Here is a 15,070-nt window from a genome sequence, read left to right on the forward strand (position 1 = left end):
GTCAAGTGGTCTGATTTTTTCTGAGTGTGGAACAGGATTTTGTGAAAAGCAGAGGAGGAATGCAACAGAGAACATAATCGTATTTGTCGTGTTATGTAAAAGGCCATAGGCTGGTATTATGGTGACTCTAATAGGATTAACAGTCAAATCAGGTTTGTTTTTTAGTGAGAAAATAATACAGTGGCAGGGTGTGCTGGTGGGCTTATGCAACGCTCCGGATGGGAGGAGGAGGGATGGTCGGCATTTTTTAAAATCTGGGTCGAGTGAATGAAAAGTTGCGGACGTTATTGACGGTGGCTTATAGGGCTGCACGATTTTGATCAAAATGATGATCACGATTATTCATTGATTTTAGGAACGCAATATTTTTAATACTTTTACAGTTAAATAATCAGAGCACTGCTTTCACTTCCACGTTGCGCTGCATTCCTGTTAATTCACAAATCTTTGCATCAAAATCAGACTTAAACTAAGGTTCTTCTTCACCTGGATTCAGTGCAATTTTGTTTAATTATTATTCATCCAGTAATACACAGTATATTACTCTTCTACTCTGAAATGTAGTCGCAACATTCAGGGAAGTTTTCACAGGCAGCGGCATGACCACTTCCCAAAAGTGAAGCAGAACATGCTGATCGTCCGCTGCTGGCTGGCTGTTAGTTTAGGAAGCTTTTAATTTGATATGGAAGTGAGTTTTCTATGAGCATTTTAAACATCAATATCGTGATCGCGATTAATATTTGATACATTTTGCAGCCTTAGTAGCCTGGCTGTTTAGAAATGGCGGATTTGTGCAGGATGTGCCGTGTCGCACTAGTGACAATTCTCTCTGACCAATTGGTGGTCTGCGGCGTTTTAACTCCACCTTCTCGTATCGGCTCAGCTCGCCTGGAACCTCGATCGAGGTCGTACAAGATAAGTAGCAGGTACTATCACAACTTTTGCTAAAGGAAAACCAAAGAAAGAGTGGGTTGAGTTGAGTAGAGTCGTGCCGTAACATGCGGTGGAAATGCGGCAGTAGTGACTTTATGCTAAAACAATATGGCTGCCTTCTGATACAAGTGTGGGTGCCGGACAGGGGCGATTCCAGGATCTGACCTCTAGAGGGGCTCAGCCCCTTATGAGAATATGACGTGTGCAGTCAAGGGCGTAGGGTTCGTTTCAACATTGGGGGGAACACACATTAAACGGGGGGGTCTCTGGGTCCTCCCTCAGGACATTTTGAGTATCAAACACTTAATTTTTGCATTCTGGAAACTTTTTATGCACCAATTTCTGCCTTTTTTGCATCAAGGTGGCGCCAGGTGACAATTCAATTCACTAGATTCACACGAGACTCAGCTTCACAGTGATACCCAATCTATGCAATTCCAAGACTGTTTAGGGACCCCAGTATGCAGAAATATTCAAACACACTATTTTAAAATAGGTGAAAATAACAAATGCATTGTTTTTGCCGCAAACTGCATGTGATTATCATACAGTGGGCATGTCTGTAAAGGGGAGACTCGTGGGTACGCATAGAACCCATTTTCATTCACTGATCTGGAGGTCAGAGGTCAAGGGACCCCTGTGAATATGGCCATGCCAGTTTTTCCTCGCCAGAATTAAGCTTTAACTTTTGAGCGTTATTTAGCCTCCTTCCCAAGCTGAGGGATTCCTCAGGTTTTCTAGTTTCATAAAATACCAGTATCTCAGCGTTAAGACAGACAGTAATGTCGTCAAGGAACGCCGGCAATCCTGCGGGTCTCAGAGGGTTTGATAATTATTTTTTTAGAGTTGCCATGATGACATTTAGGTGTGCTTGAGCCCCTAAAAAGAGTCTAAAATCATCACTGGTGCTGGACGGTACAACAGCAGCTCTCTTGACAGTGAATTGAGTGTTGAAGCAGATTTTCTTGCTGTTTGTACTTTAACTGTAGACGATTAACACATTTGGTTGTTTTCATACCTTTGTTAAAACAGGCAGCTGTGATAGAAGCCTGTTAGCGAAATGTTCACACTGAGTGCTTTAATCTGACGTTGACCTGCTTTCAGCTGCCAGTCTGGGTTGAAACAAGAGCTTTTCCTCTCAGTTAGTGACAAACGACCGACAAACTTCTAATTATCATTTTCAAATGCATCATTAACTTGAACCAGCTAGAAAAATAGCCTTTTTGACTGAATTCAGCTTGTTAGAAAAGACACTGGACAGAAGTCATCACCTTGGTAATATCTGTTTATATTTACATCATGAGAACATTATAAACACGCATTAACTCAGTCGGTATTTTGGTGGTTGTAGCGGGCTCAGTTTTAAAGCTAAAGCGAAGATACTGGCATCATATGACACTAGATAAACCTAAAGAATCCACTGGTACCATGAGGAAAAACTGGCATGGCCATTTTCAAATGGGTCCCTTGACCTCTGACCTGCAGATATGTGAATATATAATGATTATAAATATATATATATTTTATAAATATGTACATTTTATAAATATATATATTTTATAAATATATATATATATTATAATATTATATATATATATATATATTATAATATATATATGCATATATATGTATATATGTATATATATACATATGTATGTATATATATATATATACTTTGTCCTACTTACTTGAGCCTTTTTACTAATATGTTTGCACTATGGAACTGAGATGCTGGAAACTTGAATTTCCCTCGGGATCAATAAAGTTACTATCTATCTATCTATCTATCTCTATCACTCGGGAGACATCAAGTGAAGACAATGTGCTGCTGTTTACAGTAGAGTCTGCCTGTTAACCGAACGCTCCCACTGGCAATGAATACGAGACTTTGTAGTGGATGCTCATGTGATTTTTTTTTTTTTCTTGGAGCGTGCCACAGTGGGTGTCGAAGAGGTGTCACTGAGAAAATCAAAGTAATTTAATTATAAAACAAGCTTTAGTCAGTTTGTCTTCTATCATCTGTGGAGCAGCTCCAGAAAGTGACATAACATCACAGATGGTTTCCTTCACTGGGTCGTTCATGTTCACACGTTTATTTTACTCACAAGCTAAATTAAGATCGGCAGTAGAGTTGTAGTGGAGTAAAAGGTGCAGTATTATTACCTCTGAAATGTAGTGGAGTAGAAATATAAAGTAGTAGAAAAGGGAAATACTCATGTAAAGTACAAGTACCTCTTGGGTACCTACCTCTCGTATTTTGAAGTAAAACTCCCAGTTAATAGTCAACTTGTAAACAGTAAACATGGCCAAGCACCTGAGAATATCTTTATAAAAATGTTATCATAAATGGTGTATTTTAGTGTATTTTCATCAGATTTACAGTCCCAGTTGTAGTAAAGTGAAGTATAACACATCCAGTTTTATTATTATCTATAAGATCTTTATTATATGGTGATAAGTTAAGACTTTATACTAGGCGAAGATAAAAATAATGTTTTTTCTTTTTGCATCTCCATTGTAATCTCCAAGGTAATATAGTTTAGTTTACTTACAGTGGATTCATATTCCTTAGCTTCTAACCTTTCAAAGGAGACCAGATATATGCATATAAGCCATGTGGTTGAGGAGTTATTCCTGATTCATGTTGGGTAGTTATTTTAGGCGTTTTTTTTCTGAGGGAAAGGACTAGGGCTTAAGTAAAGTACTACTACAGTACAGTTAATGTCGGTAGTCACTTTGCACAACTGCATAAATGTAAAGTATCCTAAAGATATAAGAGTCAAAAGTTGTCAGAATTTAATTTATATATTGTTATATGATTCTACAAGTATACCACAAAAAATGCTTCAATTTTTATATAATTTAATGACAGAATATGGAAATTATTAATTTGCAAATTAACTTTGAATTTTAGTGTATCATTGAAATGCTAATGTAAGTTTTTATTTTTTTTATTTTATTTTTTTTATTTATTTATTTATCTTTTTATTTATTTATCTATTTATTTTAATAAAACACCATTAAACTGTGACTATTCCAGTGGCACACTGTGGGCTCTAAAGCATTTTCATTCATCTCTACAATTGCACGCTTTCCCTTTTTTAGTGTAGAATTGTTCAGGATGAGAGGATGGGAACCAGTTAAAGGGAAACTAAACTTATGGATGGGGTATAGTTTTTGAACTACAATCTGTTTCATTGGAATCTGAAATAATATTCATGTAGGAATAGTCGTGTATTACGCAGCATAAAGGTCACTATTGGAGTCAATGAACTCCGGGGAGATTGGACCCCTGTGTGTCCTGGGTGAGGTTTCATTACATACCCGGTGCCATCACAGGTCAAAGCAGCTAATTAGAGAGATGAAGGCTTTGAGCTGAGCGAGAAAGAGAGCTGGTTTCCGTTCCTGTCCGACCACACTGAGAGGGTAACAGGGCAGCGAGTGTTTGATGAAGCCTAATTAATTTACAGCTAAGCCTTTGCTCCCCGTTTAACTGCGAGAGATGAGTAAGGCAGGGTGACATTCAGACAGGCTAAATAATATTGCCCCATGAGCTTCTTTGAGCCTGGCGTCACGCTTCTCCATGTGCCTTTTTCCTACGCCCTCACCCGAGGCATTTCACAGCTGCGCGTCAATCTGGACGGTCAGAGTCGCCGTGCGTGCGTCTGATGTATGTGACGTTAACATAAACCAAAGCCGTTCCAAACACGCCTCGTTCCATGTGAGCGTCTCCGTTTGCACATGGACGAATTCCAACGGGTATTTGCGGAATAGCAAAAGGCATTATGCATCATGAACGTAATCACTGAACTCCTGGACATACAGTACCAGAGAGGATGCTGGGAGCACTCTGGCCTTCAGTCTGCAGGCGGGGCGGGGCAGTACTGTGGGACAAAGCTACGTCCCAAACACTACTGTACACACTGCTTATGGAAACTGAACTCCTGATTACTCTTGCATAATAAAAACAGGAAATGATCAATGATGTGTCATAAGGGGGGACGCTGGGTCCCAGTGGGACGCTGGGTTAGGGACAGCATGTACACAGTGCTGGTTAGGGACCGAGGTCAGAGCAGCGGGTCTGTTGTTGTGAGCCAAGTTCCCTGCTGGTCACACGGTTCACTCAATGTGTTACATTACTGCAGTGATTAATTCTGACTGGAGCATCTATACATAACTGCTCCTCAGTAATGACACATCAGTTAGAAATGTGTAGACGCACAATATCGTATATTCTTCTTATTGTCAACAAATCCCATGAAAAGACCAAAACCAACAATTCATGCATCCTACTGACAGATGTTGTGTGTATCAAAGCGACGTATTCACCATGACGTCACCCATTGGTTTGTGGACTGCCGTTTTGAAGCTTTGAGTTCAGCATTTTAGCCATCGCCATCTTGGTATTTGGCTGTCGCCATGTTTGTCTTTTGCAACCAGAAGTGACACAAGACGGTGGAGCTAAGTACAAACGAACGCTGAATAAGACATTAGACATAAGACAAAATGTTACAATTAGCTTTCATGAACTGAAAACACACAGTGAAAGGGTTAAAGTTGTAAGATGAAAACAAGAACAACTCCCAGACCGGAAAGTTAATTATAATATTTTGGTCACCTAAAAAGTCGTATAGCTTCACCCTCTCATGTCACTTCTGGTTGCAAAAAAACAACATGGCGACGGCCAAAATTCTGAACTCGAGGCTTCAAACGACAGTCCACAAATCAATGGATGACGTCACGGTGACTACGTCCACTTCTTATTGCAGCAACTGTCCTGTGCTAACAGAGGCTGTGGCAGAGTTTTGTGTGTATGTCACCATGGGGCTGGGTCCAGACGCTGTGTTTTTAGCCCGGCTCCGCTCTCTCAGGTGCTGCGATGCTCAGCTCTGTCTGTGACTGACGCCAGCGCTGGCTGGTCAACAAGAGTCGTGGAGATGAACTGACTCAGAGCTGTGGACAGCTGAGGCATGCCATTGTTTGGGGTGACGGCACCATGTGCTTGTCTGCCAGCGTCTCTGTCCCTGGTCTGTCAGGGGACATGACGAGCCCCTCCTAAAGCTGGAGGGCCCCTCTCCCCATGCCTGCTCTCTGAACATCCATCCTGTACCAGTGGTTGTGTACACACTGAACGAATCATACTGAATCTGTCGCATTGAATAAGTCGTGCTGAATGGAACAGAGCATTGTTTGTGGAGGTGGCTAACACGCTGTATCCTCTCTGAAGCGTTCGTGGCAGTGTTTGAGTGCTGTGAAGGGCCTTTGGCTGCTCAGCTGTTTGTACAACATCAGGAACAGAACAGCCTTCATCGCGGACAGAGAACAATCAGTCGTTTTCACCTTGACTCCTGTGCAGAACAGCAGCAATCCTGCCAGGCAACATGATGCCGAGGCATTCCTCTGAGTTACCATGTGCCGAGTCATTATCGAGGGGGAAATTAATGATTTTGAAAAATCTACGCATTGATTTCATGAAGCAGACCTCAGACTTTTACTTTCTTTTTTGAAGTTTGTTGCAGGAACAGCTGACAAGAGCACAGAACAGAAAAGACGTCTCACCGTCTGTTAAAACTGGACTGAGTTGCTTTAAAAAGTTCTTGCAGATTATAACCTTGTTGTTGGAAGCCCGTGGGGAGATCATGCGCTTTGTCATGTGTGTGTGTGCATCTGTCTGTCCACAGGTTATCTTTTATACTACTGGACCCATCAGCCTAATTATTATATGCACATTTATGACTGTATGCTCAAGAACCTCTCGTGGTTTTGTTGACTGTTTTATAGCGTCATTGACTGCTGACTCCTCTTAACCGGCCGGTAGACGCCGCAAGTGATCAACAACTGCTTCAGTAGCAAAGAGCATTTCCGGCAGTTGGCTAGGCTAAAGCTATCAAGCCTTACTTAGTTTGTTGCAGGCCACATTTTGGACTTTGTTGTGGCTCAAAAACTGACATCTATAGAAAGGTTTGTTCTCATTTTGAACCGCAGCATCTGCAGATTCATTCCATAACCAATATTTTATGATCCACTGAAGTTAGCAGCGATAACGAGATGAGTAAATTCCCATATTTGTTATCTTCGCTGCTATCTTGACTATAAGGGAGCCGGGAGGGACAATTGAGTGAGATTCAACTCTTCTTTGTTTGGGAGGGGGAGAGGGAGACACTCCTGGTGGAGATCTGCACTTTTCTAGTTTGAATGTCATTCGATGGCTACAGTTTCAAAATGTTCTACAGCACCTGCTGGCCAGATTTCTTTGCAAAGGCGCTTAAAAAGTGAATCCTTTTACAAACATGACAGTGTTATACGCAGGTGCTTTTATCCTTTTTTTAAGACAGTATGGTGGAGGAAAAATAGTGAAAAGAAAGACATTACAATGCAGCATTTGCTACGTGCAGGGATGTACTATAATAATGCAAGCTGACCTAGCATGAACCCCACTGTTCACCTTTATTTTTTGGAATCTAAAAATAACATTTAAGGAGTTTGCTTTGCTATTTAAGTGCTGCCATCATAATTTGCAGAAGCTCTTCTACAGAGCCTCACTAATTGTACATCTCCACTTTGCTGCACTGCAGTGACATTCTTTGGATTATCAGGGATACAAACACCGTGTTCATAAAGTACATTGCACACAAAGGTACAAAAGAGACTTTAACCTTGTAAAATAATGATTTTAATCATCACATGCAAGTAGAAAACTTGCAATATGTAACTTGTGTTGGAGGGTATCAAAATTTACCAAACTGACAAACTAAGCAAAACTCGGTGTCTTTTTACATTCAGTACATGTAAACATTATTGATCTGTGCTCTTTTTCAATTTGTGCTGTTATGCAACACGTCCACTGATATATATTGAAGAGCACATGGCATGTTGCATTGATTTGCAGTATTTCAGCGCGGCACTCTGCAGCAGAATGCAGAGTGGTGGGCTGGCCCAGGATAGCAGAAGGGAACCCTCGCTTTCTAAATATAGCTCCCATCGGCGAAATGCTGCAGCAGCAGCCATAATCAATGGCCCATGTACGTCACAACCCAGCTTGCCTCCCCTCCGCCTCGGTACCCGCTAGTGGAGATATTACATTTCCTCTCCCCCGCTCCCCTCTGAGTGAACCCTCCCCACTCCCCTGCGGGGCTCTTCTGGAGAGCTGGACTCAGTTTACTGCAATGACTGTTGCATGCTTTTATGCAGGCATCCTCAGTTTGTGCCCTCAGCTGAGGACATTGTTATATAAAAATGACAATGTGAGGACCTTCCTGTATAACACTGAGGAGATTCTGCAGTGTGGAGTTGTGAGAGGGTAGTGATCATACAGTACGTCTGATGACTTACTGTAAAAATCTCTATAGTAGAAGAAACATGTGGCTTCTATTTTTAGAAGGACAACTTTTTGAATCCATTGTTTGTTACCTTCTAGCTGTCATCTCATGGCAGATGGCAGATATAACGCTCCAAAGTTGGGCTAAATTTTGGCGAGGAAAAACTGGTATGGCCATATTCAAACAGGTCCCTTGACCTCTGACCTCAAGATATGTAAATGAAAATGGGTTCTATGGATGATGATCACATGCAGTTTTGGAATGCAGTATAAATGTGTTATTTTTACCTGTTCTAAAATAATGTGTTTGAATATTTCTGCATATGGGGTCCCTAAACAGTCTTGGAATCACATAAATTGGGTATCACTGTAAAGATGAGACTCTTGTGGATCCAATGAGCCCAACTGTATTCATGTGTGATGAGGTTAGTCCCCATAGGAGACATTTCATTGTAGTGAGACCATTTCTTTTTAGAACTTGACCTCACTGTATAAAATGACCTGTGGTGACCTCTAGGATAATCACAGCCTCATGAAACTTTACAGCCACAAACTAGAGACCTAGAGCATTCAGAGGATGGATGGATCAAACTACAGACCTAGAGCATTCAGAGGATGGATGGATCAAACTAGAGACCTAGAGCATTCAGAGAATGGATGGATCAGACTAGAGACCTAGAGCATTCAGAGGATGGATGGATGGATCAAACTAGAGACCTAGAGCATTCAGAGGATGGATGGATCAAACTAGAGACCTAGAGCATTCAGAGAATGGATGGATCAGACTAGAGACCTAGAGCATTCAGAGGATGGATGGATCAAACTAGAGACCTAGAGCATTCAGAGGATGGATTGATCAGACTAGAGACCTAGAGCATTCAGAGGATGGATGGATCAAACTAGAGACCTAGAGCATTCAGAGGATGGATGGATCAGACTAGAGACCTAGAGCATTCAGAGGATGGATGGATCAAACTAGAGACCTAGAGCATTCAGAGGATGGATGGATCAAACTAGAGACCTAGAGCATTCAGAGGATGGATGGATCAAACTAGAGACCTAGAGCATTCAGAGGATGGATGGATCAAATTAGAGACCTAGAGCATTCAGAGGATGGATTGATCAGACTAGAGACCTAGAGCATTCAGAGGATGGATGGATCAAACTAGAGACCTAGAGCATTCAGAGGATGGATGGATCAGACTAGAGACCTAGAGCATTCAGAGGATGGATGGATCAAACTAGAGACCTAGAGCATTCAGAGGATGGATGGATCAAACTAGAGACCTAGAGCATTCAGAGGATGGATGGATCAAACTAGAGACCTAGAGCATTCAGAGGATGGATGGATCAAACTAGAGACCTAGAGCATTCAGAGGATGGATGGATCAGACTAGAGACCTAGAGCATTCAGAGGATGGATGGATCAAACTAGAGACCTAGAGCATTCAGAGGATGGATGGATCAGACTAGAGACCTAGAGCATTCAGAGGATGGATGCTTTCCCAGCTAGATTGACAATAAGGGGGTTTCTGAGCAGTTTTACACAACAGAAGTGCTCGCCATCCAATCACCAAAAAATGCAATTTTTGCAGAAATCTCCAAATGTCAAAAGTTTTTGATCCCAAATCACATCATGGCTTTTTCTATGGTGTTCCTCAAGGTCTTGGTGTCTTAATGTGATATTTTGGAGGGATTATTGATCATTCTTATCAATTATCGAGTGATAAAATTATTGTTAAATTTAGCACCAAATCTGTGTAACAAATGATATCAACCCAACAATTGCTGCAACAACTTATGAGACATAATAGAGCATGGGGATGACCATCATATACTTCTATCATCATGTTCTAAGCTCTAATACACTTTCAAAATATATTTTAATTACTTAATTAATCCGTTTTTTTCTGATTTATGACTAGAACAACTTGACACACTGCTGAGCTTCGTCTCAAATTAATCTTCAGGTTCTCAGCTTTCACTTCTATGCTATCTCCCCTCTAAAGAGCCCCTGTACCCTTCTATAAAGGACATAAACAGGTCTATTGTGGGTCTCAGAGGGTTAACAGAAATAACTGAGCCGAGCAGCGTTGGTGGTTTCATTCGTGAAAGCGGTTTAACCAGATAAGCTTGTCTGTACTTCTATGTTCGGTCTAGACATTTAGCATGCAGCTATCAATATAAGCTATTACAGTAGCTGGCTGACGTAACAGGATTATGAAAATCATGTTCATGAATTCATGAATTAGACTCCTACCATCGCTACAATTATGTTTTATTCAAATTTTTAACACGGCTCTTTGAAATTCAAATGTGGTTTTACCTCTTCGCCCACGCTCCTTAAGGTGTAACTCAATAAGAGGATCTCCTCCACCAGGTCTGCCTCGTGAAATATCTGTAGAAGTAAAAGTCAGCAGATAGTGACAGGAGGAACGGTGGAGGAGGAGAGGGAGGAAGACACCCAGCAGTGATGGGGATGGTGTCAGGAGCCCACTCAGTATTTTTTTCCACAGTCCGATGAGCCATGGAGGAACCAATAATTGGATATTTGTGGCACGTAGAACGATTTTGTGCTGACACCACAACTCACTGTGTGAAGCAGGACGGAGCAACTAACCACAGCTGCTGTCCAGGACCGCTATAAATAACTCGCCACACAGCAGCTGACTGCAAGACGGCAATATTAGCATTTGGAAATCCCAATGCTTGGCCTTAAAGTCCCACTTATGCCTGTGATTTATCCTTCTGGAGTCGAAAGTGGGAGATAATTTTATGTGCTGAGACAGACTTTCAGCCAATGAGAAGCTACACGACAAAGGCCAGGGAGAGCTAGAAGTGTCAAAGGATGAATTGATCATTTCATCAAAGAACCGTCTCCCTACATGTCGCTGAGGCGTGATCTTTAATCCCTTTTTTGAATTCCCTTTCCTTTAAAATGATATTTCTGTGAACGGTATATAACACAATAGCCGTTTCCAAGGCAACCCAGGCTGTCAGATGGCGGCTGGCTGCTCTTCCTTGTGGAGCTGCGGAGAATATTTTCAGTTTCATAATCCCTTTCACCCGCTATGAAATATTAATGCGTGCTCTGCTCGGGGTTCCCTCCATTTTTTTCACCCCCCCTCCCTCCCGCCGACAAGAAAACTCAGCTGATCACTTTGATAAAATCCAGAGATGTCTGAGTGCAACAAAGACCTACTTGGAGCATAACATTTAATTAATTAAAGTGTAATTGATGCAGAAACCAGGCCCAGTAGTGCCAGCAGTTTCAGACCAGCAGTCCAAACTGTGCCAGCGATGGGCAATAAAAAGTAACTTCAGCATCTAAAGTTACAGCTGCTGCCATTTGGACCCCAGTTTTTGTTTTTTATATAATGCATGTCTGTGTTTGTAAGTGTGTGTTTGACCTGTAAAAGGTAAGGGGGTTTTGTAAACTGGAGCATGTTTTCTGCTGAAGAGTGCAGAGTCATTAAGTGTCCTCTGTACCGCTGGTTACTTTAGAGAGATGGAAGCTGTTAAACTATGGAAGCAGAATGATGCCACCAATGACAACAAGTAAAAAAACATTTTCTTGTTTCGTTAAAACAAGAAAATGTTCCTGTTTTAACAAGACATTTACAGTTTATATTTAGATATTTTTTCTTGTAAACATGGACAAAATTATTCTGTTTTAACAAGGAACTTGTGATAACAGCAAATAATTTTATCTTGATCACAACACTTTGTCTTTATTACACTAAATCAAACTAACTTTTTCCCATCATAACGTCATAGCGTCTTACCTCATGAAAACAAGAAACATTTCTAGTTACACCATGAAAGTTGTTATTATAAAGTTTGTTATTATAACAAAAAACGTAATGTTATAACGAGAAAAAGATCCAGTCAAAACTTAAAGTAACAGTGTGTAATTTGGCTTAATTTGTTTGTACAGTGGGAGGAAGTGGAGACGCGTCGTCCATCTTTATATATACAGTCTATGGTCTAAATCTGCAAGTCTGAGCTGCTGCTGCTGTTTCTTACCTTTCTTATAGGTAGCTTAGTTTGATAGACGTGGAACTGGTACAACAATAACCCCTCTCAGAGAATCTGAGTTCTGTGTTTGCGAGCGAGTCACAAGCTGTTTATTTTAGCACGTATATGTTTTGTCATTTGTGTGTTCAAAGAATATTTTATAGCAAAACCAATGATGTCACAGTGGGGTGCTGTTCTTGGTTTTCTTTCTTTCTTTCTTTCTCTGTAATTTTTAAAACAAAGAGCAGCGTTCAATATTTGTGAATATCTGTGTGTTGAAAACCCTGTGACTCCCCCGCTTCCACCCACTGGGTGTGAGAACAGCCTGCAGTCAGCCGAGGGTTAAAATAATGAAGACGGTGTGTAGTTTTTGTCTCTGCGGTTGCACACAAGGAACGTTTCTCTCAGGAAGTGCCTCTCTCTCTGGTTTCTATTTGTGCTTTTATAGCGAGCAGCATCACAGGCGGGCATCAATCCAATTACAGGACCGGAGTTGGCAGATATTATAAAGCAGTCGGAGAGACGTAAGCGCCGGATGACACAGCCTGCACGCACTGTATATGGCATGAAGTGAAATCCTCAAATTACATGTTGTCACCACTGTAGACCATCCCTGTCCCACATGCAGTAATTAACTTTATACAATGGTTTTTTTTCTGGGGATCTAGCTGCGAGTACCCTCTAATTGAAATGTCAACAGTCTCAAAGCCTCAGCACCCACTCACTGAACACTGGCTGTTTTTGCCTCCTTTATAACCCCATGCCAAGTTAGGGTTAGATCATCAGGGATCAGGAAATGTGACCAGCGAATCTGAAAAATATTTTTTTTCCCTTTCGGGTCACTGAACATTTCTACCGGACGCTCAATTTTTTTGTCTTTCCTTTCTGAATTCTATGTAGAACGCCACGGAGTCAGCGGTACCAGACAGTAGGAATATGGAATATATCATGTAGAGCTGCAACGATTGATCCATTAGTTGTCAACTATTAAAGGGAACATATCATCCTCATTTTCAGGTTCATGTTTGTATTTTTTGGTTTCTACTAGAACATGTTTATACGCTTTAATGTTCAAAAAACACATTATTTTTCTCATACAGTCTGCCTGAATATACCTGTATTCATGCTCTGTCTGAAACGCTCCGTTTTAGTGCTTTTCAATGGAATTGCATTGCTAGGAAACGGCTTGGGTCCATGTTTACATCCTGTCAGCTGATATCATTCACATACACTGCAACAGGAAATAAACTGGGACACATTTAGTATGTTTACATTTAAAACTGTGAAATGGTCTAAATATTGTAGATTTGTGACATCACAAATGGACAGAAGATTAATCGACAATGAAAACAATCGTTAGCTGCAGCCCTAATGTCATATAACCTTAATCCCTGACTTTTTTAACTTAGGAATTGCTTTGTAAATATAATATTTCTTAATATCTGCCATGGTGAGAGGTGACCTGATGTTTTTTACGTTCCACAGCCAACAGTTACCCTGTACTGTATTTATCAGGTGACAGGTGCTAGTTTCATTACCTGTGATATGTTTGCTTGTCACCCACTGCTACACTTCTCAGGCTATAAATAGACAGATACAGTATAGGGTGTACATTTGTTCTCCCAGCTCTGATTCTGGCCTCCCAGTTGACTGGAAGTGTGTTCATTATGCAAACAGAATCAGAAATGGATTTTTAAATAGGTTACATCAGCCTTGTTGGCTAATGGATGCCCATTGTTGAGGAAATCAATGTTTGTTCAGTCGTTTCAGGACAGTTAGTGTACTTTGAACTTTGATAAGATGCTCAACTCAGATTTTTAGCCATGACAGACATTGATGTAGGGATGGTAGTGTTGGTCTGTCCATGAAGTTTGGTACAGACTTTCATGGTCCCCAGACGATGAATCCTGATGACTTTGGCGACTTTTTCCTCTATAGCGCCATGATGACGTTCATGTTTCAGGTTATGAGTGAAATATCCCAGGCTGGTCTCATACATGAAAAGTTAATGCACTGTAATACGTATATATCCTACAAAATAATTTTGTATTTAATCCAAGTAATCGTGAACCGGGAAGTATAAAGAGTGACAGAAGCCGTGTAGGGAGAAGGTCGATGTGGATAGGTGGGTCAAAAAATGCCACCTCCTTAGCTATTTTAACCCAAACGTTGAATTATTTGTCACGTAACTTCCGTACTTAAGTTATGCCACTTCCGTAGTTATTTCAACCCAAGCCACGATCTTTGCCTAATCCTAACCAAGTTTCCTGTGAAGATTGAAGTTTATTTTGAAAAGACCGTACACATGTAACAAGCCGAAATTGACACGTGTTGTTGGACATTCGTAGGAAAATGTACGAAAAAGGAGGAATAACTTTGTAGGATATCATACGAACCGTTGTATGAGGACACGTTGAATATCTCCTCAACTGTTGGATGGATTGTCAGGAAATTTGGTGCATTTATGTTCACCTTAGGATCCATTTTAATCTCGATTGGTGATCCTCTAGCGCCATCAGCAGGTCAACTTTTTTTTGTCCAAAGACCAAATGTCTGCTTAAATAATTGTATTCCCATCAGCCTCAGCTGTACTTTTTTTACTGTTTTGTGCTAATTAGCAAATGTTAGCATGCTAAAATGCTAAACTAACCCTTTAACCCAAAAACCGCATATTGCCAAGCTGTGAAAGTCAATTGTTCGTTCCATTGCAACATCGGCGCCTAGCAGCAAAGCTACGCTTCCGCCATTTTGGACTGAAAGCGACTACCGGATGCCGGTAAAACGTCCGCCTACAAAGTGCCG

General features: G+C 40.9%; 1 protein-coding gene across 3 annotated transcripts in view; it reads left to right on the forward strand.

Annotated features, from left to right (window-relative positions):
- phactr3b (phosphatase and actin regulator 3b) overlaps window positions 1–15,070 on the forward strand; it is a 66,238-nt gene that overhangs the window by 36,997 nt on the left and 14,171 nt on the right. Inside the window, exon 9 of one of the 3 annotated variants that reach the window (XM_037781925.1) lies at window positions 13,169–13,286. The exons of the other annotated variants lie outside the window; for them this stretch is intronic. Coding sequence (XP_037637853.1) covers window positions 13,169–13,259 — 91 coding nt within the window. The 3' untranslated portion in view covers window positions 13,260–13,286. Of the gene's footprint in view, window positions 1–13,168; window positions 13,287–15,070 lie in introns of those variants that run through there. 3 annotated transcript variants of the gene reach the window in all.

The sequence above is a fragment of the Sebastes umbrosus genome, chromosome 1 (genome assembly GCF_015220745.1).
Source record: "Sebastes umbrosus isolate fSebUmb1 chromosome 1, fSebUmb1.pri, whole genome shotgun sequence".
Classification (NCBI taxonomy): domain Eukaryota; kingdom Metazoa; phylum Chordata; class Actinopteri; order Perciformes; family Sebastidae; genus Sebastes; species Sebastes umbrosus.